General features: G+C 36.3%; 2 protein-coding genes across 6 annotated transcripts in view; one reads left to right on the forward strand and one right to left on the reverse strand.

The window, feature by feature from the left end:
• The window catches only part of LOC127836995 (acyl-CoA-binding domain-containing protein 6-like), a 17,137-nt gene extending 5,329 nt beyond the window's left edge, over positions 1–11,808 (reverse strand). The window contains exons 1-3 of one of the 3 annotated variants that reach the window (XM_052363685.1): positions 11,744–11,808; positions 2,128–2,192; positions 1,329–1,425 (exon numbers count right to left, since the gene is read on the reverse strand). In XM_052363685.1, the coding sequence (XP_052219645.1) occupies positions 1,329–1,425; positions 2,128–2,192; positions 11,744–11,746 (165 nt within the window). In that variant the 5' untranslated portion in view covers positions 11,747–11,808. Of the gene's footprint in view, positions 1–1,328; positions 1,426–2,127; positions 2,193–11,314; positions 11,667–11,743 lie in introns of those variants that run through there. The other 2 variants (XM_052363684.1, XM_052363686.1) reach the window with 2 other exon arrangements.
• A 2,589-nt stretch (positions 11,809–14,397) lies between these two features.
• On the forward strand, positions 14,398–25,061 carry LOC127836993 (mannan endo-1,4-beta-mannosidase-like). 3 transcript variants are annotated; one of them, XM_052363677.1, is made up of 8 exons: positions 14,398–14,646; positions 16,618–16,961; positions 17,187–17,357; positions 19,745–19,894; positions 20,107–20,255; positions 20,801–20,983; positions 23,028–23,178; positions 23,518–25,061. In XM_052363677.1, the coding sequence occupies exons 2-8, from the start codon at positions 16,679–16,681 to the stop codon at positions 23,709–23,711; spliced, it is 1,281 nt and encodes a 426-aa protein (XP_052219637.1). In that variant the 5' UTR covers positions 14,398–14,646; positions 16,618–16,678; the 3' UTR covers positions 23,712–25,061. The 3 variants fall into 3 exon arrangements, with proteins under 3 accessions (XP_052219637.1, XP_052219638.1, XP_052219639.1); XM_052363678.1 differs by having other exon boundaries at positions 16,625–16,961; XM_052363679.1 differs by having other exon boundaries at positions 16,639–16,961.
• Positions 25,062–25,532: the final 471 nt, after the last annotated feature.

Consider the following 25,532-nt stretch of genomic DNA (forward strand, 5'->3'; position numbering starts at 1 on the left):
ACTATAAAAGCGGAAAGCTAACTGGAAAAGCTTATCTGAGATAAACCTTTATGCTCATGTATTAAGCCCTGTTTTCCCAGAGCAAGGCCCATAGAGAGGTTAACTGAAACTCTGGTAAAACACACAGGAATTACATTGAAACTAAGGATAATCTCCCTGATCATGTGATTTTGTCAATGTAAGGGTTCATTGAAAGCAACAATAAAGAAATTGAGCCAATAACTCTTTAAAAAATCAGTAGACTGACACAATGAAATTGATCTAACATTGCACTGGAATGATGTGACAATATGTGCACATCCAGCTTATGCTGTACATACTATTGCCTAATATTCAAAGATATCACGCAAAAACAAATTTATTCAAATGTCAGTAACTTCCAGAAAATCACCGAATCCTTGATGCGGAATGACATGACATAAGATCAATTGTAATTATCTTTGGATCATTACTTCTTGATATGAGACACTGTAAATAACCATGTCTAACTAATGAATATACAAAATGCTTAAACTTATAACGGCATCAAAATGTGAACATAAAAAGGGTGAATGAAACGGGCCTCAAATTATAACATAAATTTAATCTCATATCACATAACTATTTTCTTTTAATAATAAAGCGGGTTGTATCCGTTATTAAATGCAACTAGTATATTTGTCAAATTCAGATGTTTGCTCCATGAGATACACATGCATGCCAAATATCAAGTTGCTATCTTCAATAATGCAAAAGTTATTGTAAAACTTTAACCAAGGTTAAAGTTTTGGGACACACACAATGCATGAATGAATGGATCTTTCGATCCGGGGGCATAACCTTTTTAACAGACAACTAGCCATTCTTAACTATGCATAGCTGTGTTTTGTAGTTTAAAACTATACATTTAAGCTTGATTGCATTGAAAGCCTATTGCTTATTAAGAAGCTCTTGAGTCAGTTTTGTGGGTACTTGGTGTCTTAAGTTAAGTCTAAGATCTTGATAATGCTACCAGAGTGGGGGTCAAACCTGGAACCTCCCATTCACTAGGTGGACATCATATCCACTATGCCAATACAACCCAATTCTACCTGTACATTTTCTGATGCTACATGTAAATCTTTCCTTCACCATATCTAATATGCCGGTCCTAAAAATTCTACCTTTACTTTTTCTGATGCTAAATGTACATCTTTCCTTCCCCATATCTACTATTCCAGTTCTAACAATTCTACCTGTACATTTTCTGGTGCTACATCTTTCATACACCATATCTACAATCAGTACAATGCCAGTTCTAAAAATTATACCTGTGCATTTTCTGAGGCTTCATCTTTCTTTTATCTTACCTTCTCCTCCCAGTCAGGACAGGCCTTGCTCAGTAACTGCACATAGCCCTGCCTCGCCTGCGCCCTACTCATGTTCCCAAGACCTTTCCAGGCCTCCCTGAACATGGAGAAACAACACTTATTAAAGTTCATTTAATTAAAACATTTGAGCCTCGCTTTGGGAAACGTGGCTTAATGCATCTGCATAAAGTTTTGTTCCAGAGTAGCCTGTGTATTCTTCACAGCCTTATCAGGGATGACACTTTCTGCTTTTATGTTATGTATCATTTCAAGATGGTTGAAAATCCAGTTAAGAGGAAAGCACTGTCCCTGAAAAGCCTTGCCAACTGCACAGGGTAATATGCGACGACACTTAACATGCATTAAGAAAAGTTTCCAAGAGCGCAACTCATTTCTTTCTGCTGTTATGCATCCAAAGCCTTAAGCTTTTAAGCTTGACTACCATGAGCTCACATAAGATGCTCTCAAGTCTATTACACAGGAAGAACTAGTACTATGAATCTGTGGAAAATATTCCCAGAATTTTCCATGAGTGGAGATCCAAAACAGGACCACAGAGGGTTCCATAATTCTGAGAAACAACTATTTATGCACAACACAAGGTTGTTTGGTGAACATTGTTTTCAATGTTATAATGGAACACTAAAAAAACACTGAAGCTATGGGAATTGCATTGAATAAGATTTGTTTGAGTGTATGTAATTCCATCATAGAACACAGCAATGTCCCAACTCAATACACAACAAATAGAAATAATTTGATTAATTAAATTCAAAATAACACGGAAAAATATTTTTACCATTTCTGCTTTCCTTGAAAGTCAAAGAATCCTGGCTTAGGAGTGTCACACGGACCTTCATTTGCCTGAAAAAGCAACAGTAGTAACACAACTAAGCAATGTAATTACAATAAGAATTGAAATCTCTTGAGAAAAAAATCAGAACAGGCCGTAAAAAGATTGAAAATGTACCATATATTTTAGTTTTAGGGCAGTTCAAAGTTCAATTAATATGCCTTGTGATTGAATGATCCTGTGGAATTTGGTTTTATCAGGAAGAAGCATTCAAGAGGAACTAAGATTGCAGGTAACCTGGTTGTGAACTCCCTTCAACTCATGAACCCCTGATTCCCAGTATTAAAAGGCAAAGTCTAATGTATTAAAAGTTTTTATCATTCAGATAACTAAAAAGTGTATTGATGTTTAATTAAACACAGTTTCTTCAAAGAATGAAAGAGAAAATCACTTAGTTCTTCTTGAATGCTCTGAGTTTTTATGAGTACATACGCACAGCTCAGAGTTCTTCCTTGTAACCCATTTTTTAATGTAAAAAAATTATGTCTCACGTATGTCTATAAAATCCAGTTCAATCAAACTAATACATTGTTACAAACACAATACCTGTTGCAATCGACATCAATCTGCGTGTATTTTGTTGAGAAATGCTCAAAACATAAACTTGATAACAAATCGTTTATGGCGGAAGTTGTGAATTGTCGATTAGAGCAAAGGGAAAGAAAAGGTTACACTGCACAAATTGTTTTCACTGTAGTATCTGATGATGTCTTATGGTAGCAGTTGAAATTGTATTGCGTATTACAGTGTAGTTTGAATTAGGACACATTCGTATTACTGTATTCTTGCCGCGATCAGATAAGTTGCAGAGTCCGTGCTTTTAGATACGGCATTGTATAAACAGTTATTGCGCTGTATGCTAATTGAACTGAAAATCCGGAAAAAAACTGGATGTAGTGTCAGGTGTTCTTACATGCTTAGCAAGTCTACCGCCCTGTTATGTACTCTGCGGTGCATTGACAAAGGGATTAACACATGCGAATGTCTTTGATGAGGCAATAGACAATTTCAGAGCTGATGAGGGTACTGATTATCGAGGGGTAGATAAGGCTATTACTGAAAGGGGTTGCCTAGAGATAAGGCTGTAGTATGGAATACTTAATAAATATTTTATTTTTTCATGCTATACAATTTAGTATTTAATTAATTAATGGAATTAAAAATAAATATTAGCATAATGTATATAGATGTATGTCTTTTTATGTACATATTGTAAAGCTTAATACTGTGTGTGATTATGAAATACATATTAAAATAAAAGTGTATAGATGTATGTCTCCTAGTGTACATATTGTAAAGCTTTGATAATGTGTGTAAATATTGAAATACATATTAAAATAAAAGCATATAGAACCCGTCCCTTGCAGTTGTTTATCCGTATGGTCGTTCGTTAGTGGGAGACAGTGGACTGAGAGAGACGTTTAAGAGTGAGTGTGATCTTTGTCAGTGTTGTTCGAGGTGCTTGCAAAATGCGGAAGTGTTGGTGTGATAGGTGTTTTGGAGAGATATTTCATTTGATTATTGTCACTGATGAAAATGTAATTATAAACAGACAAGAATAACAAGCGAATAATATATATATACTGGTACTGGCATTTCCCCAGGAATTTGGTCAGACACTGCGGCAGGCCGTTGGTGTCGAATTCTTTATATCGTCATTTATGTTCAAGATTATTATTTTTTAAGTGATGTTGCTATTTTATTGGATTATCGGATAAATGTGCACATAAGAAAAGCTGTATGTATACTGTTATCGATACAATTCGGTTTATATGCATGTATTTGCGTCAACACAGCATGGCAATATACATGACCTATATTATAGGCTATTCTATACCTGTTTTTTTTATAGCGCCCTGCAGAAAATGAGCTCAAAACCTATAACGCGGATCCGTTATAACGCTGTTTCGCGGCTTGGACCCCATTGACCGCGCTATATTGGAGTTACAGTGTATACTTTCTAAATGTTGTAAATTAAAATCCACACTACTTTGAAGCTACATGAACCAAATCACAACATTTCTTTTAATATTTATGTATTTGTCCTCAGTTAATTTCATTTAAGTCATATATTATAATATTAAATAACAACCAAAATAAACAGAAAGCAAATAAAAATATTGAAAAAACATTCTGTGACCCATGGAAAATCTTGCTTCCAACTACTGGTCATTTATTAGATTGTATTCTGTCATGCACAAAGACTAAAGAAAAATGTGTTGCAGGTATATAGCGAATTTCGTAAATATGAAAGAAACTATATATCTATTGGATCTGAATATATTAAATATTGGTACTGTTAAGTTATAGTCACCGTTAAGAAAATAATGTGAACAAATTTTAAAGTCTCTATAACGCTCAAAATCAACGAAAATTTCGTTAAGTATTTTGTAAAATAAAGTTAACACCTTAACAATCAGTGTTCCTTATAGCAATATCCAAAATTTCAACGCTAGATGTGGTATGATTACATAGATGTTTGTAGATACAAAATGCTCGTGTTTATTTATTTGTGGCCACAATTAATTCCCGCCAATATATTTATTCATACGACACACCATTTTAGTGTCCATGTGTCGTATGAATAGATATGCAAAACAAAAATGAAAACAAGCATTTTGTATCTACAAACATCTATTTTACCAGTCCACATCAGGCGTTGAAATTTCGGCAATTGCCATAAGAAACACTGATTTTTAATTGGTTAAGTTTATTTTACAAACAATTGTATTAAAATGTTCTTTGCTTTTGAGTAGTAATGTTACTTTAAAGGGGCCTTTTCACAGATTTTGGCATTTTTTTTAACTTATTCATTAAATGCTTTATATTGATAAATGTAAACATTGGATCGTAAAAGCTCCAGTAAAAAATCAAGAAAAAAAATAAAAAAAGGAAAAGAACATTGCCCGGAGCAGGTTTCGAACCAGTGACCCCTGGAGTCCTGCCAGAGTCCTGAAGTAAAAACGCTTTAGCTGACTGAGCTATTCCGCCGAGTATACATTCTTGACGTATTTTATACCTTATATAAGCAATCTTCGTAGTTTCACAAAATTTAACGACAAAAACAGAACTCTCCAAATTATTCAATCGTTTCGCGTTGCAACGCTTTATAATTTTTAGGTTTTAAAATCGTCAAAAGATGCATATAATGGCTATATTAGAGCATGGTTAATGTTCAGTATTACTGTTTCCTCACAAATATCATAACTAAAACGAAAACTTACGAATCTGAAACAACTTTTTTCAATTTTGTCAATTTACCAAAGCGTGAAAAGATCCCTTTAAATGGTCGGGAGCAATCAAATAAGACGTTTGATTCCAATTAATTGTATTTATAACTTAAATTACGCACAACCGCAACACAAATCAGTTACGGTTTATTTTTGAAGCAAGTTCTTTATACTTTTTTATTTTCTGCAATAGTCGTAAACAATTAAAATATTTAAAAGATCGCTGTGGCGTAGTGGATATGGTGTCCGCCTAGCGATCGGGAGGTCACGGGTTCAAACCCACTGGGAGTGTTCCTTTGATCTCCCCAAAAGACACCAAGTACTGGATCTAGTCCCAGGAAACGGACTCGAGAGCGTTTATATAAGCCTACGGCTTTCGATGCAATCGACCTAAAATAAATATGTTTAAACTAATTAAAATAAAACAAACACAAAATGTGAGCATATCTTTAATTGCTCTTACTCCACATGTACCGGTAATAATAGATCATTATCGACAATTATTAGGGGACAAACACCATAATCAATCCCCATGAACGACCCGTAAATCGTTCAAACATGTTATCTAAGCCCCTTATGCACACACCGCTGATAAGAGCGTGCATATGTTGATTGAACATTTGCCGAATGCAGACAGCAAGCGCTTGTGAGAATTTCCAGTGCAGGCATTTAAGCCCGCTGGGCTAGAATCGCCTGGGGAAATCATAATTCTTATAAACCATGCTCTTTACTTTTGTTATTTTGTATATGGCTAAAAGCAATTGTATGCTTTAGAGCTAATAAATGTTGCTGCTGTAGATGTTATTGTATTATAATTCCCTTACGGCTGATCTAAGGGTCGTCGTTCCTTTTGTTTCTTCCAAAAGTCTGTTGTCTGACCGCTTTTCATATACAATTAACACAAGTATTAATTAAAATTTGAACAAATTGTATATAAAATTTCTGTCCATTTAAAACAAATATTTAATATTTGAAAACAAGGGACAAAATTGTCACAAAACCAGGTTTTCATTGTGAAAAAAAAATCTGATAAAGGGAGAAAACTCAAACTGAACTTTTGAAATGACCAAAAAAAATTAACCCCCTTTGTAAGTTTTTTTTTTTTTTTAATCTATTTTTAGTCGTGGCGACCTTGACATTGGAGATATTGACGTGATTCTTTCGTGGGACACACCGTCCCATGATGGTGAACAAATGTGCCAAATGATTTTAAAATCTCACAATGAATGACATAGTTATGGCCAGGACAAGCTCATTTATGGCCATTTTTGACCTTTGAACTCAAAGTGTGACCTTGACCTTGGAGATATCGACGTAATTATTTCGCGCGACACACCGTCCAATGATGGTGAACAAATGTGCCAAATGATTTTAAAATCTGACGATGAACGACATAGTTATGGCTCGGACAAGCTCATTTATGGCCATTTTTGACCTTTGAACTCAAAGTGTGACCTTGACCTTGGAGATATCGACGTAATTATTTCGCGCGACACACCGTCCAATGATGGTGAACAAATGTGCCAAATGATTTTAAAATCTGACAATGAACGACATAGTTATGGCCCGGACAAGCTTATTCCGCCCGCCAGCCAGCCAGCCAGCCAGCCCGCCAGCCAGCCAGCCAGCCCGCCCGCATTCGCCAATCTAATAACCAGTTTTTTCCTTCGGAAAACCTGGTTAATAAACGTTCTTAAAAACATCAATTGTATGTTCGGAGAAAAGCATAGGTTAACCGTTTATTGGTACATGTTGTTGTAAACACACCGCGTGCGTTCCTTCAATTTTTCTTTTGGTTAATAAAAAATGTTCCATATGCAAACAAGTTGTCATTTGCATTTACGGTTGACGTGTTTGAAACTTTGATTAAAATCTTTCTTCTGCGAGCACACCATATCATGTAAGTTATCTTAATTTGCTCATTATACGGGCAAAAGCTCGCGAAGCGGGCGTTGACCGTTCATACATATGGGAATTTAGACATAAAATTACATAAGAATACCACATATAGATACGTCTCAAAAAAAATTGCCACGCGACATATATTTTCGCGATGCTATTTATGAACTTGAACAAATCACAAACACTTTGACATATGCTAAATCACATGTAAATACATACCTCAGAAAAAGTTATATCAATGACATCATAATTGTGTAGCGAATCGCACTAAATATTCTCGCATTATTTGTTTTTCTTCGCAACCGTTCCAGAATTAGGTCATTACTCAATTATCTCCCCTGAATGCTCTTCTGGGTATATACCGAAGACTGGTTCACTACATATAGTAACAGTCTTCACCGAACACAATTTAAGGGAACATAACCCGTCTTTAATATATAGTGCCGATTCTCCGATATTTGTCGAATTTATTTGCTTTGATCTTTTCGATATCTTATTGTTATTATTATCCTGACAAATCACAAACGCTTGTTAAAAAATTATTTGTTTTAAACACTATAGTCATTGTGTCACACCGGTCTTACTGACAATAACGTAGTGACGTCACCATTTATGTATAGAATGCACTATAGTTGGCATCTCTATTCATCAAGTATTCTCGCGGTATTTCAATAACGACACCCTACTGTTTATTTATCAGAATTTGTGACGCATTTTCCATTCGCTCTCAGAAAGAAGTTTTACGTTTGATAATGAGCAATATTCTGGTAAGTTGTCGTTGTTACCCACCAGAAACACATTTATTCACAAATTTTTAAGATATTCAGATCTAACTTTTTAGTCTTTTAGCTTTAATTTTTAAAGTATTTTCACCTCGTCTGCTCGCACTTTACCGATATCCCAAAAGGTTACACATCACTATAAATAGTTTAGGCCTAAAACCACAAAATCCGATACCGTTGGAATTTTCGTACCACAATCTTACGTAAAAAATCTTCCAGATTCGAAATCAACAAAAAACAAGACATTTATAAATTGTCTGCATTATTGATCAAATTTTAAGATATTTGTTGGTTTTCCGCTTTTAGAAGCTGTTCTGCCAAGGCAAGAGCTGGGCATTATACAAGCCATTATATCCAGCAAAACTGACAGTTTTGGTTTACAGAAATCAACAAAGGAGGGATTCCCGAACTATCAAAATTTCCAAGCTATACACACAGTTATTATATGTGGTGATCTTTATTGGTTCTGTTTGTTTACTTGGATGGAACATGTGTGAACTTTTATAGAACTTTGAAAAGTCTATATATGTCTATCTATAAACAAAAATCAGCTATGGTATAATAAGATCAGATGTGCAAACAATGTCAAAGGGTTGTTAAATTAACAATTTGAAGGCAATTATGCTGAAAAAATATGAAAAGTTTCCATGCAAATTTTGTCTGTATATCGACAAGTGTCTGCCGATTCTTGTCAAACTAGTAATACAAAACTTACCACAAGTATGTAAAAGCACTAAGTACCAGTGATCATTTTTAGTAAGATAGTGTAATTCTAAACAGTAGCAAATAGCTTGTTTAGTAAATGCATAATGCAATTAATATGATTTCCGTTCTATTGTGTTTAATAAATAAATTGGTTGTTACTTGCTAATCCATGATAAATGTTTTATGGCTAGTGCAAAACCAGCAATGTTAATTTTGTAAAAGGTAATACAATAACACCACTTTGTAATTTCATATACGTAAATATTCTTGAAATGTAGGTTGATGAGTTTCACTTATTTGGTAACTATTATTTTATGTGCAAATAAATGATGTGAAGTGTTTTGTATATCCACACAATACCACATATCTTTTTATATATGTACTGTATTATGTGTTATTTGAATGTTTAAATAAAAAAATATGGATGATATAACATGATGCATTCTAATGTTTGCATTCAAATTGTAACTGTAGAGCTAAGTGTATGCAGTTTAGACTGTGATTTTAGAATTGCTACAAAATGGCTAGTTTTTTAGTGATGACACAATTTAAACTACCGGTATTCAACAATAGTTTGCGAAAGAAAATTAGAAACCTGCAAGATACCTGTATTTATTAAATATTTTAATTGCGAAACAAGTATGTTGTTATGCTGTTACACATAATTATACATTGATAATAAATAAGAAGACAATGAGTGGTGTTAACGTTTCCCAACAGTAGAAATCATTCTTCTGATGAAGTCAGTGGTATACAGACGAAAGCTTCAGGTATGGCTTTCAATACGTAGTGTGTGTTATTTGGCAGTCTAAAACTTATTGGATTAAAAAAAATCCTGTCAAATTTGTCAATCAAAATTGATTTGACACATCACATGTACTGTATGCTAAATGCAACTGCTTTAGCAAGCTGTCAAGTTGAATTGAGACATTTGATGAAACACACTGGTTCCTGGGTAGGACCAGTACTTAGTGTCTATATGACGTACCATGACGTCGAAAGTCTACAAGACCTACTAGGTAGAACGAGAAATGTACTTTGACGTACAGTTTTCACCGACCCTTGAGTGTTAGCCAATCAGAAGACACCTTACATCTGTTGCTTTTAGAGATATTTGACATTGAACATAAGTATTATTATTATTTATACCAAATTATGCGACTATCGACCGCTTACTCATAGATATTGTGCGTATTTATTAAACATTATTATTATTATAATTTATACCAAATTATGCGACTATCGAACGCTAACTCATAGATAGTGTGCGTATTTATTGGCCTGGCGTGGCGGAATTAACCTCTGACTTATGCAAGTTATGGTTATCACAAAATACGACCAACGGAGAGGTTATAATACATTATTTATCCTGTTAATGCTTGGTAACTGTTTGGTTACCGTTGGGAATTTCCTACACAGTAATGCACTGGACGGTCGTGATACTCCGCCCCGCATGATCAATAAATACTCACAATATGCTGAATAATTCTAATTTTAAAAAGGTAACAATTGAATCATCTTCAAATTTGCATATAATCTATTTCAATGCATTAAATACTTGAAACTTCTATGTGTTGTTTTTTTGCCATTCTGATATTTTTATTCATTTTGTCCTCAATTAAAAAAGAGATTTTAAACATTTATTATGAATAAATCTGAAGGAAAAGCGGCTCAAGAGACTAGTGTTTTGATTGGCTGTTCAAAAAATGTGTACGTCGAAGTACAAACATGTATGTCGAAGTACAAATTGTACTTTGACGTACAAATATATACTTCGAAGTGTATTTTATATTTATGTCGACGTACAATTATTGTACTTTGACGTACATTTCTCTTTTTAACTTGTAGGTCTTCTTGACTTTCAACCCAAATGGTACGCCATAGTATGTCCTTAGCGTTATCTAAAGAATTCTCCCACTTAAGAGATCAATACAGACCTCCCAGTGACTAAGCCAGTTAGCAGACACCCCATCCACTATACCACAGACACCGAACCAGCTATAAATTCCTGTGGCTAGAAAACAAAAAAATATAAGATGCTAGATCTTTAAGCTTGGAACATGTAACTTGTTAAAAGATTGATTTTTCTTGGATGCATTACTTAATTATTGCAACAATTAAAATATTTTGAACACAATCATGTCAATATATTTTTAAAAATACATAGTTATCAAAAAACTTAAAAAGCTTTTGCCCGTAAATTAGGTAGCACCTATAATCATATTAGATATATTGACCATCTATTTGTGTTAATTCATGCCAGAAAATAGTTTATGTTGCTAATTTTACCAATAAATCAGCGCCCGAATTCCAGGCAGTAAAGCTTCTATGGTAAATCGTCGTACCAGTTGCAACTCCCAGCGACCTGGAGGGTCAATATAGCCGGGAGTTGTATTATTGCAACTAGAAAATCACTAAGCCAATAGGTGACAGTTGATTATTGAATTTACACTCGCGAAAATATATTACTCAATGAAATTCCAATCAATTGCAACAAATGAAACACACTTTTACCTGTTTATATCGAGCGTATAATGCCAGTAACGTGTTAGACTCAAACTTATTTGTATTAAGACGAACAAAATCTGTAGCAAGCTGAAAATTTGACTCAGCGTCTGCAGTAGTCGCCATGTCGATTGTTTGGATTATCAACTGGTTGTGAGAAAAGCGTTTAGAACGAGGAAACACACCACCAAGAACTTTTGAAGATATTTTTATCAATCGTGAGGCATGTTACAAATCGATGAAGTACTAACAATAATAATAAAAATCTTAATAGTCGGCGTTTGTTTTGTAGATGTTAATCGCTTGATGATAAAAGGAGAATTTCGACATTTTTAATAACGTTTAAATAAGAATCATAGCAACAACAATCATAATAATGACGTCTACTGAACGTGGCTATTCGCAGCGACGTCGCACGAAGTCGCGCCAAATTCATACCATTAATAATAAAAATGACGATGATCTACATCTACAGCGACATCATACGTCGGCGCAATCACACTTGATTATTACGCGACGGGTGGTGCTAGGTCATGAGAAAGATATGAAATGATATGATAGATAGAAGAGATTTTATAGTTAAAAGTATAGAGATAGTAAAAAGCGTAGCCAGCTTTACCTCTTCAACCCAGACCTCTCCGGTTACGGTGGCCGCGGCCAGCACAGCAATGGGAATCACTAGGGGTTACTTGGAGCTGGTCACCTAACAGTTATTAGAAGGCGAGTAAGGAAAGCCACTGCTTGAAGGATACCAAGTCAGGGACCTCTGCGACTGTCGCAGAGAGGTGGTTCCAAACGGATATAGTGCGTGGGAAAAATAGTTGTTGTGGTAGGATGTGGATGTAGACGGCTGGTGGCACTTCTTGTTATGATCCTTAGGGTGGTATCTGTTAGTTACATATCTAGCAGCCCTCCTCTGTACTCAAGCTTGTATGCCATGTCCTTTGTAAAGGGGTTCCACACTATGGAGCAATACTCAAGGCCTGGCCGTACTAGAGAGGTATGCCGTAGTCTTAACTTTCTCATTGCTGACCCGTAGGTTGCGCTGGAGGAAGCCGATTATGCTATTTCCCTTTTTTACTGTTATGTCCACATGGTGATTCCATGAAAGGTTTTGGGACAAGGTCACTCCCAGGTACTTGGTAGTCGAGTCAGTCTCGAGGATGTGGTCTTTCATGGAGTAACGGAACGTGATTGGATTCCTCTTTCTGTTGACACGGAGAATGATGCATTTCTCTGGGTGAAAGTCCATACCCCATTGTGTCATGATGATGCTGATGATGCTGATGCTGATGATGCTGCTGCTGCTGATGATGATAACGACGACGACATGATGATGATGATGATGTGGATGATGATGATATGGATGATGATGATGATGTGGATGATGATGATGTGGATGATGATGATTATGATGATGATGATATGGATGATGTGGATGATGATGATGTGGATGATGATGATGATGATGTGGATGATGATGTGGATGATGATGATGTGGATGATGATGATGTGGATGATGATGATGTGGATGATGATGATGTGGATGATGATGATGTGGATGATGATGTGGATGATGATGTGGATGAGGATGTGGATGATGATATGGATGATTATGATGTGGATGATGATGATGTGGATGATAATGTGGATGATGATGATGTGGATGATGATGTGGATGATGTGGATGATGATGATGATCTGGATGATGATGATGATGATGTGGATGATGATGATGATGTGGATGATAATGTGGATGATGATGATATGGATGATGATGATGTGGATGATGATGATGATGTGGATGATGATGATGATATGGATGATGATGATGTGGATGATGATGATTATAATGATGTGGATGATGATGATATGGATGATGATGATGATGATGATGTGGATGATGATGATGATGTGGATGATGATGGATGATGATGATGATGATGTGGATGATGATGATAATGTGAATGATTATGTGGATGATGATATGGATGATGATGTGGATGATAATGATGATGTGGATGCTGATGTGGATGATGATGATGATGTGGATGATGATGATGATATGGATGATGATGATGATGTGGATGATGATGATGTGGATGATGATGATGTGGATGATGATGATGTGGATGATGATGATGTGGATGATGATGATGATGTGGATGATGATGATGATGATGATGATGTGGATGATGATGTGGATGATGATGATGTGGATGATGATGATGTGGATGATGATGATGTGGATGATGATGATGATGTGGATGATGATGATGTGGATGATGATGTGGATGATGATGATGTGGATAATGATGTGGATGATGATGTGGATGATGATGTGGATGATGATGATGATGATGATGATATGGATGATGATGTGGATGATGATGTGGATGATGATGATGTGGATGGTGATGATGATGATGTCGATGATGATGATGATATGGATGATGATGTGGATGATGATGATGATGATGATGTCGATGATGATGATGATATGGATGATGATGTGGATGATGATGATGTGGATGATGATGATGATGTGGATGATGATGTGGATGATGATGTGGATGATGATGATGATGATGTGGATGATGATGATATGGATGATGATGATATGGATGATGATGATGTGGATGATGATGATGTGGATGATGATGATGTGGATGATGATGATGATGTAGATGATGACGATGTGGATGATGATGATGATATGGATGATGATGATGATGATGATGATATGGATGATGATGATGTGGATGATGATGATATGGATGATGATGATGTGGATGATGATAAGTGGATGATGATGTGGATGATGATGATGTGGATGATGATGTGGATGATAATGATGTGGATGATGATGTGGATGATGACGACGACGACATGATGATGATAATGATGATGTGGATGATGGTGATGATGACGACGACATGATGATGATGATGATGATGATGATGGTGATGATGATGATGGTGATGATGATGATGATGATGATGATGATGATGATGATGATGATGATGATGATGATGATGATGATGATGATGATGATGATAACAATAGATAAGACAGTGTTAAGATTATGCAAGAATTACCAATGATCTCTATTTAGGTCAAGTTTTGAAGTAGCTCCGGTAGATAGCTCACACTATATTGAAATGTTAACCGAGTCAAAATATTGCTAGCAGGAAGAATTAAAATGGCATGTAATTAAACACAAGCTATACATGATGTTCGCGTCAATGTTGCATCAGATGAAGTGTTAAGCAATACATAATTGTAAACTTAGCTTTGTTTTGAAACGAGACGCAGGCGTTGGATATATCTTAAATAAGAAGGTTGGTTTATTGAGGTTTATAAATAAGAACGAAAAATATGATACTAGTAATATAATAAAAGAAGTTCATGCTATTTTGAAACATGTACTGTAAATATTGTTAATATGGTTATATGCAAGTTTATGACTTAAAGTTGTATATGCCATACCCGTAGCCAGAGGGTGCGTTGGGTGCGTTCGCACCCAATCTTTTTGGACGAGTAAAAACATTGTACTCTAAGTTGCACCCAACTTTTTTGGACGCAAAAACGGAAATTTATTTTTTCCAGGAACCCAGTGAGTCTTCGTATTTAAGCGTTAAACTAATGTTGTATTCAATATGCAACCGACAGGATTCCATATAATTAATTTTCCGATTAAGTCATTTCCAAGATAGTGCGTGATTTTTATTTAAAGGTTTTAACCGTAGAATTGTTGAAATCATTAGAAGTAGTGAAAGCAAAATTTTAGAAGATCTAAGAAGCCGGTCCCCGCAAAATGGAATTGGAATCTTTGTTACAAATAGATATTTGTTTTCTGTATAATGCAAAATTATTAACCTGGTATTCTAATCCGTATACAATCGATACTTATTTATAGATATTTGATACTAAATGATTGTTTTGTAACTTTTGTAATCGTGTTTAATGTCTGTTAAAGCTATAACTGCATGAGATATCATAACAAAATGTTGAAGCCTACTTATTGTGGGTTGAAATCCCAGTCCAATAACCTTTTTCGAAAATTATCTAAATGGCTGGAAAAACAATTTGATTAACTTGAATAAATAAATAAATAATCTTATAAACAAGAAAATATATTTTAGGTGATTATTTTTTTTTTAATGACAAGAAAACAAATCATTGTTGCAAAGCAATGTATCTTTTTTTCTATTTACCAACACTTAATGGCATCTGTTCTGCTCCACATACAGAACTTTCCACAATGATTTAATTATGTCAAACTTCACACTATGAATGTTCTTCTCTTAAACAGTTGTTATAATGGAATCAAAACGTTATATATATGATCAGCTGTACGTTAACGTTTAATTTTCATCAACTGTGACGGATCTTGAGCATATTATGGACAAATAAGTACATCTTTTTGCTTCAACGTCCTGGTATACATTGTTTAGGACTTTGAGACCATAGGGCCAGTAGTTTGTGGTTATAGGGTCTTAATGAAGCCAAAAGTGTTTGTATGTTTCCGAAATTTGTTTTGAAAAAGATAACATATTTGTTAAAAATAGTTAAAAAAATAAATAAGTAACCAATTATACCATTTTTATTTCTTTTTAGCATTGATGCACATTAGAGAAGACCCAGTTTTGTTAATCAGTGTTTGCTGTACAATACACTATTAGCACGTTTTGAGCAATGCTAGGCCTCTGGTACTATCCATAGTAGCAGACAAATATTTTTTTTTGTAAAAAAGCCAAATATTTCCATTTAATTTGCTCGATTTATGAATGGTAGAATGTTAGAATGGTAAAACACACCAATTTTATCAAGATTCCAAGATTCCAATAAATAATGATATTTTATACCGTTCTTATTGTTGATTTCACAGTCTATAAATTTTTGTTGCATAGGTAAACAAAGTGTGTGCGCGCATACTAGTGTCGGGTTAAACACCGTATAAAAACGATGTATTCCCGTGACTGATCGAAAAAGGTGGTTATTGAAAAACGTGAAGGGGAATACATGTATGTTGTATCATATTCATGTTGATCAGTCACTGAGTACGGTCAATGAAAGTGAATTATCATATAAAATGCTCTATAACTTCAGTCTCTGAATACATTTAGACAAATGACCAGAATGCAGGAGTTTACGTTTCAACATCTCCTCCCGCACATACTCCCTTCTCCACTTTGTTGCTCAATAACAATCATCTATGACAAAAATTCGCACCCTCCTTTTCAAAACCCTGGCTACGGGTAGGTTATGCCCAAAGAAATGTGTTTGAAATATTGTTGATGAATTTTTAGTTTACAGCAACAAAACTTCAACGTGGATGATCGGCACAAACAAGAGGATAAACATTTGTTAATGTTTCAAAGCATGCCGAAGATGTACCTTCCAAGATACTTCAACCGAATTGTGTTGTTCATTTGCATTCTTATGGGACGTCTGGATAACTACAGTGCCCAGCAATACCTATCTGTGTCCGGTATGAAACTCACTTTGCACGGGGAAAAAGTGTTCTTATCCGGCATGAACCAAGCGTGGTATTCATATGGGGCGGATTTTGGTAACGATGGTTACGCGAAGTCCAAACCACACTTGATGACAACGCTCGATGCGATACGACAGAACGGAGGGAACTCTATACGTGAGTTACACAGTCTTGCCCTTGTAATCAGTCGATTACAAGTATCCGTCATAATTCGACGCTAAATATATTTCTTTTTTCAAGCCTATTGGCGTTTGGCGATTACAATCAATTATTAAGTAAAAATAAAATAATTGTATAATAGTATGCAAATCAAATACTCGTTGGTGTTCCAGTACTAAGATACGTACGTGCAATTTGTTACTATATATTTTCTCATTCTAGGGATATGGGTCCATGTAGTTGGCGTCAATACGCCCCAATTTAACGACACCGGCCACGTGGTCGGTCCAGGCGCCAATCTGACACGGGATTTGCAAGATTTTCTATGGGAAGCACGTTCTAGAAATATTCTAGTCACATTTTCATTGTGGAACGGCGCGGCATTGACCAAAGGTATAAGCATATATTTTAAAATAAATAAACGTGATCTGAAGAACATAGATCTATGCAAATTAAAATTACTATCATCGTCGTTAATGTATTATCTTTATGATTTCTTGGACTATTGCCTTAAGGTTCATGGGGGGGGGGGGGGGGGGGGGGGGGATAAAATTCATTAAAACTTCGCTTTGGTTTTTCTTCATTGAATGCGGTACAATATGGTCAAACTATATATCATTTTAAAGCTAAAGACGGATAGAATAACATAAACACATTTTTGACAATCAATATTTGTGTGCTTTATTCATATTTTGGTTTAAAACCAATACATTTTGACACTAATTTACAAAATCTCCATCTAAAGTTAGGAAGGATATGCACTACCTTAAGTTGAATAAATACAAAGCTATATACATATACAAGGTCAAGTTAGCAACATTTCACAGAAAATTATTGTCATAAAACAACAAATGAGTTTTTATTCAACTGCCTTTTTTGGATAAATATCCTAAACAAAGTTCTAAAAATAACTTAAACGTAACTACTTTTTAAAAATCCAGGTATGGTGGATAGTAAGAGTCACGATTCTATTTCAAAGGCTTAACAATTTTGTTATTTACCTCTCAACCAAATTGCAAATTTTAAACCATCTCAAATCGAAATAGATTGCAGACGACATATAAAATTGTAAAGGAATATAAAGAAATTGGCAAAACGATTGATTTTATATTTCGATTCTTTCTACCCTTTTTGAAAGCGTGGCCATCGCTGTGATCCGTAGAAAAACGTGCAAAACAAATCGGTCGAAACCACGTGCAGTGGTGAGAAAACCGGGTATGTGTATATACATACCTTAGAAAACACATACTTAGTTTGACAGTTGGGTTGCAACTAGTAAAACAACTATTAACATTAATCAGCAAGAGATCGCACTAAATAATAGAAATTACCACGTAGAGATATCATCACTTACCTTATTACAATTATTTTCCAGCTGAAAATTGTCCCCCACACGTCTTTTTTTAGTTTATTTGTATTATTTTTCTGGAGCCGAAGTGCATCTCACAGAAGATCCATCCAACTCCCGTTGTTTTCACTTTCGTTATTAAAAACTCCATTTAAAAAAAATATTTCTACTTTAAGATTGTTAAAGCGATGTATTATTATATATTATCGGTAGAATAGTATACCGTGATGAATTGAACAGAGTTACGTATCGATCTTTCTATCAGTCTGTAAGCGTACTATTTTATGCGCAATAATATATGTCGTGTGATTCGACAACGGTTGTAAACATTGGTGAAATGCTTCTTACATAGTTATTCTTTTGAGTGTTTATGAGGTCTGATCGTGCAGTTTGCAAACATCAACGGAAAGATTACAATCCAATGCATTTGTCATCGTCAACCGTTTGGAATGTCAATTAGGCGATGAGTGAGTTTTTAGCATGTTTCTTTCTATTTTATTAATTTAAAAATGGCTGCCCCCATGGTGATGAAATGACATGTGTTCGAGTTTTGATATTTCTAGATATGTAAAAAAAATTACTATTTAAGCGTAACTTGCCCTCGTCAATGTCGATATTATTCACTAGTTATATAATATTCCGCCGAAATACGTGGAATAAACATGATTCAGATTTTTGAAAATAATGTATATTTTAGTGTTAAAATCGCTTTGTATTTTGATTGATTTTGTGGATGTTATGATACGTTGATGTACAAAATTGGTAGCAGTTTGAAGGAAAAACATCCTTTAAAGGTGCCTTTTCACAGATTTTGGCATTTTTTAACTTATTCATTAAATGCTTTATATCGATAAATGTAAACATTGGATCGTAAAAGCTCCAGTAAAAAATTAAAAAAAGGAAAACAACATTGTCCTGACCAGGTTTCGAACCAGTGACCCCTGGAGTCCTGCCAGAGTCCTGAAGTAAAAACGCTTTAGCCTACTGAGCTATTCCGCCGAGTACTCTTACTTGACGTATTTTATACCTTATATAAGCAATCTTCGTAGTTTCACCAAATTTAACGACAAAAACAGAACTCTCCAAATTATTCAATCGTTTCGCGTTGCAACGCTTTATAATTTTTAGGTTTTAAAATCGTCAAAAGATGCATATAATGGCTATATTAGACCATGGTAAATGTTCAGTATTACTGTTTCCTCACAAATATCATAACTAAAACGAAAATTTGCGAATCTGAAACAACTTTTTTCAATTTTGTCAATTTACCAAAGCGTGAAAAGATCCCTTTAAAGCATATATGTATACATTTTCCATGTGGCACTCTTCCTTTAGTCAAATTTGAGTTCAATGCTTGGGGTCCCACATTTTTCAAAATGAAGCCTCTACATGAACCTTAATGTATCGTTTGCTCGTATTTTGTATTTGTAAGCATTGCCGCTGTACAGCGTGTTGACAGACAGATCCGTGCTTCAGAGTTACCTTGAAAATGCCCTGACGCCACTCGTGCGTGCTTTAAAATCGGAAGTTGGACTTGGAATCTGGGAAATCATCAACGAACCGGAAGGGAGTATGCAAATGGGTACAACTTCCTGATGTTAAATTATTGAACTATTACCACTTAAACTTTTGTAATTGCATTTAGTAGCATAAAATACTAGTATTAAGATTTGCCCGGTCGCAGAAAATTTCATTTCGACTAAGATGACGACGCACATGGTTATTACTGCATTCATATTCATAATCGTATTCGGTTGCGTTAACAAACAAACTGTTCATGTTGTCGTGCTCCAGGAATGGATGATAAAGAGCAGCCTTGCTACGACACGTCAACAATCCACATCTGGGACGGGGCGGACTGGACCGGTCTGGGTATACCCTTGAAGGACATTCTCGCCTTTGTAGCCCTGCAAGCTGACACCATACACAAAGAGGACCCTAAGGTTAGTTTAAACCTATTCATTTAAGCTCGATTGCATTACTAAAAAGCTTGAGGCCTTTTTAAACGCTCTTCAGTCCGTTTCCTGGTAAGAACCAGAACTTTGTACCTTTGGGTAAGAACTAAAGAACGCTCTCACAGTGGATATCGAATCCGTGACCTCCTGTAAAAAAATCGTAGTTGAACCATAATATCATTAAGCATGTAAAAGAATAATGTCACGTTAAAGACGTGTTTAGCTAAGCGTGATGGCTGGTTGTATCTCCATAACACCGGTATAACCCGTAATGCTTTGAATGGACCATGCCGAGACGGTTACCCGATTTAATTCATTGTCTGCGTTTTTTTATGTGTGTTTTTGTTGTGTTTAGGTCTTAAATAATGTGTCAAATACTAAGGGCGATTGGTCACCCGCAAAAAATAAAGGACCTTGCGCTATAAAAAGATTTCTCTTATGCGGTTGCAGCTGAAGTTTCATTTTGTTCATTTTTGAAGTCGCAAATACAAACTGTGAATGTCTATTACGTGTACACGTGTGTGCATATTTAGGCATTGGTTACCGTTGGTTCCTGGACGTACAAGACGATCAGCGACCAACTCAGCCGGAGAAATTTCTACTCTGACAAATGCCTCCAGGAGGTTGCAGGGGGGTCTGTGACCGCCCGACTCGACCTATACCAGATTCATACCTATGACACGCTTCACCTGTATCTACCACACGATCCCTTTATGGTAATCCTTCAAATGTCGAACAACAACTGTCTATGCATATTGTTTAGTTTAGTATAAGTTTATAATATATAATATAAGTTTAGTTTAAAACTTTAAACATGTATAACGAAAGGATTCGTGGTCAAAATTGATGCTTTGCGTTTCTTCACAGCTACAGTATAATTACCTCTCTTAGTTTTACATTCGCCACGTAAACAATATGAAATTATAACTTGTTCTTCATATGGTAAGTTAATCGTATGGCTTAAAATAATATATTAAGCATTTAAAGAGTATTTGATATTTAAGGAATGTTTCTAGTAAAATCCTGCGTATATATTCGGCTAGTTTTTGTGTAAGAAAATGAGAAATGCTGATCGGTAATCCGTAGAGTGCGGAGAGAATTCGGAAACGTCGGTAGTTTCCGGATCGTGTCTTTCCGTTGGCTAGGTGGCGCTCTGTTTGTCAGTATATAAAGGCTTGCAAATAGGCAAGTTACAGAGTCTCGGTCAGCAGCTGGGGCGTGCTCGTCGCGACCGAGGCCAGGAGCCGCCTGCAGAAGATTGATTCTCGCGGCTTGATCTTCTGCGGATGGTTCAGCAAATCCAGCTGAGTCCGTCACCCTCGAGCCGGACGTCTCCTTCACTGCTGAGACTGCTGTCTTCTCAAGGATGCAGCGGATCTGACCAATCCGCTGTTTATCGTCGAGAGCTCGCCTGCCCGTACCGGTCCAGAGGTCCCGTCTTTAGAGGGACGGGTACGGCGGGACAGCAGGACCACCAGTGGAAGGACATACGGGACGGACTCGGGGTTCCTTCGTTATGGTAGGGAATTCATGAACATCGAGGGGGTGGCTTTAAAGAGGGACCCCGGGGCGGCGGTACCTATTGCGCTCAACGCGCTGGGGCAACCGTCTCGGGGATGAAGACGACAGCCGGTGACAGCGAGAGGGGCCATAAAGGCAGAGCGGTGCTTGCACTCCCTTGGCGGAGGCGTCCAGACAAGAATTTATCTTGAGATTGTCTCCCCTGAAACATCACAGGGGCAGGTCGATACCTAATGTAGTCGTGACGACGCGGAAAAGACCTGTAAATAAACTACAACAACACACCAAGTTAGAGAGTTTTCCTGTGTATGCGAACGGATCAACATCTGAAGAAAAGGGACGTTACTCTAAAAGAACAGTGCTCTGAAGCATTTGGGTGTTTACGTTGATTTCGAACGGTGCTGCCCGGGCTTCTGAGTTCCTGTTGTATGGTGAGGGTGTCTTCAGAAGGTTGGAGTCTACGGACGTCGTACAAGGCAGTGACGGGAGCTTCACCTAAGGCCTTGGGGTGACGAAGAGCCAGTGGCTTCGCGGAAGCCAGTAGCTTCACGGAGACGGTGAGTTCTCTTGCGGATGCTAGCGGGATCGCTTCTAAAGAGAAAGGAACAGTACTCGCATGAACAGTATTCTGGAGCAGTTGGGTAATTACGTTGGCTGCAAGCTTTAAACGATGCTGCCCGGGCTGCAGAGTTCCTGTTTCTTGGAGAGGGTTTTCAGAGTGTTGGAGACTACGAACGTCGTACAAGGCAGTGACGGAAGCTTCACCTAAGGCCTTGGGGTGACGTGAGCCAGCGTCTTCGCGGAAGCCAGTAGCCTCACGGAGGCGGTAGCCAGTAGCTTCGCGGAAGCCGGAGGGTTCGTTGAAGGCATCGATATCCTCTTTGGTCGCATTGTAAATATTCGTAGCGACTCGATTATTTTAAGTTCCTAATCAAAAGGCAGGCAGCCAGAGGAAAATTATAATTTGTATTGCGCTCAACGAAATAGTTGAGTGTGTTTGAGGTCGCGCACACAGCGCTCGGTGGCGGCCTCAGGAAGTCGGCGGCTCGCGCTACACATGTTTAAGTTTGCTTGAAACAAACGTCTTACGCTTATTGATACTCAATTTCGCTTCCTGGATTGAAGCAGTACTTGATGTGTTTGCAGAAAATCGTAATGTTTCTAAATATTTTCTTCTGTAAACAATGTGGTCTCTCTGGTTAATGTATAAAACCTATCATATTTCTGATTCTTTCCAAGGTGAATGCAAGCGTTTACAAGCTTGAAAAGCCTGTGATAATTGGGGAATTCAGTCAAAAGCGAGGCGCCTCTATGACATCGCCTGGACAGTTCAATTGGGCTTATTACCATGGTTACAGTGGGTCGTGGTCGTGGTCAGCTCTGGGGTCGGGTGAGTGGTGCTTTTATATCAGTTTAAAAGTTTACGTTTCCATTTGTTTGTCTAGTATACAATTTCTATTCCATGGTTTATATTCTCTTTCATAGCCTAAAATTTAATTTACGATATAAACTAATGACAGTTACGGTCATAGTATATTTATAACTATTGTGCAACATTTATTAGGTTGCCTTATTTGTCTGTAACCAATGGAATAATAATAAAAAAAGCCCGATTCAAAAGTTTACTGTATACGTCCATAATACATTACCACGTAAGCTTTGATTTTGGGTTTGTTGCTGACTGGTTCTATGTACTAAAAAACAGTTCATATATTATTTTGTTTCATAGACGACGCCGCTGACAGTCTAGAAGTGCAAGAAAGCGGAATTCGCTCCCTGCAGAACAAAAATGAACAGAACTTCGGGGGTCGAGTCAACTTTACTTTAAACAGTAGCTCAAAACAAAGGATAGTTTCACTCACGAAAAATGTACTAGTCGGTATTCAAGAACTGTGGAAAAAACTTATCGCCATTCTAATATGACAGTTGTTTATTCTATCACTAAGAACTATTTGCATCGAGATGCTGGTCCAAAATTTTGAAGTGTTATTATGCCACAGCCCAATAACACAAAATGACAAATTAACTCCACATCAACTGTCCGAAAACATCATTTTAGCCCGCCCATATGTGAGATTAACATGCCAATCTGCAATGATTCATTGGTACAAATGTCGTTAAAAAGTAAACAAACACTATCTGGGCCAAAAAAAAGCTATCTGGGACACTAAAACTAGATCCAAACGGGCATGAACGCAAACGTAACAGTAACAGTCTTGCCTAGCTCCGCTAATATTATGTTCATAACAAACAGACTGCAAAGTCTTGAAACAAAACATCAATACTTTATTTAGCTCTATTGAGTAGATTTAAAATTATATAAAACATTTTCATTTAATTATCACTCGTCGAAATACGTACGAATGATCTAAAACCACCAACAAAGATATGAAATATACAAAAACAACCAATTTGATATAGATCGATTGAGAACTCTTAATTATTAAAAACGCAATGCTATTAACATGAGAAATTGTGCCTAAGTAAAAATCAGATGTATGTAAGCAATCTCGCAAAGAATTCTCCTTAACATCCGAAACTATCGATGAAATGAAACCACCGTTTGGACTATATTCATCCACCCATTTGACATAACGACCGTAATAATGGCGAAGACGCTGGCGTTATTTGTCAGACGTGCACGTAATTTTTTTTTAATCTATACATTGGTATTTTCAAATTCCTTGAACGTGGTTGTGTAGTCATGGATGTCATTGCATGTGTTTGAATACACATTTTAGCTCGGCTGTTTTCGGAGAGAAACCCGAGGTATTGTCATAGCCAGCTCGTCGTCCGCCGTCCGCCGTAGGCGTCGTGCTAAAACCTTAACATTGGCTCTAAAATCAAAGTGCTTCCACCTACAAATTTGAAACTTCATATGTAGATGCACCTTGATGAGTTCTACACGCCACATCCAGTTTTGGGTCACTAGGTCAAACGTCAAGGTCACTGTGACCTCTAAAAAAATCCGACAAGCTTTCGCAGCCGAGCGTTGGCACCCGTTATGCGGTGCTCTTGTTGTAGACTTCTAGCTAAACTTTGTACAAATGAAGAAATGCACAAAAAACTGTTCAAATTGTTGATGTCGTTCACTTTATTCTTGTATACTAGGTACATATATTTTTCATATCTTAATGAAATTTGTCTGGCATAAATGATCCGTTGTTGTTGCTTTTCTTTGTGGGCCATATATTCGAAAAGCAACAAGTACGTGTAGTTTTAACTTTATATTTGTAAAAGTATATTCATTAAAATGTGTGTGTTTTGCTATCACTCATCTTTTTATCACAGTATTTCGGAGGCTTAACAAAAATTACGATTGACAACTGTCATGAAACAAAATACAAATCAATTATATAATTCACCTGCCTAATTTGATTCCCGCCTAAAAGGAGGTGTAGGCAATACATATTATATTTGTCGCACACATATATCTATGTTGTCTATTTTTCATACCTAGGTTAAAATTTCTACATCTTAACTCTTAAACTCTTTATAACGTGCCACATAATGTTATTTATAAAATTAAAAATCTCTTAAAGTGGAGTCGACCATTTAGCAATTGACGTTTAAAGGACCGTTTCGCTGAAAACACAACTGTTTGTTGATGAATCCAACAGACTTAACGTGCTTATAAAATATGATTTAATTCCGAAGAGTTTGCTTTAAAATTATGAACGTACACATGCAAGACAAACGAGATAGTAAATTGTGGTCAACGTTCTATTGATTGTTTTAATTTGT

This window comes from Dreissena polymorpha, chromosome 7 (genome assembly GCF_020536995.1).
Source record: "Dreissena polymorpha isolate Duluth1 chromosome 7, UMN_Dpol_1.0, whole genome shotgun sequence".
Lineage (NCBI taxonomy): Eukaryota > Metazoa > Mollusca > Bivalvia > Myida > Dreissenidae > Dreissena > Dreissena polymorpha.

Coding starts and splice junctions, on each gene's coding strand:
- LOC127836993 (XM_052363677.1), top strand. CDS start 16,679: ATGTTTCAAAGCATGCCGAAGATGTACCTTCCAAGATACTTCAACCGA. Junction 20,256..20,800: donor TACACAAAGAGGACCCTAAG/GTTAGTTTAAAC, acceptor GTGCATATTTAG/GCATTGGTTACCGTTGGTTC. Junction 20,984..23,027: donor TACCACACGATCCCTTTATG/GTAATCCTTCAA, acceptor ATTCTTTCCAAG/GTGAATGCAAGCGTTTACAA.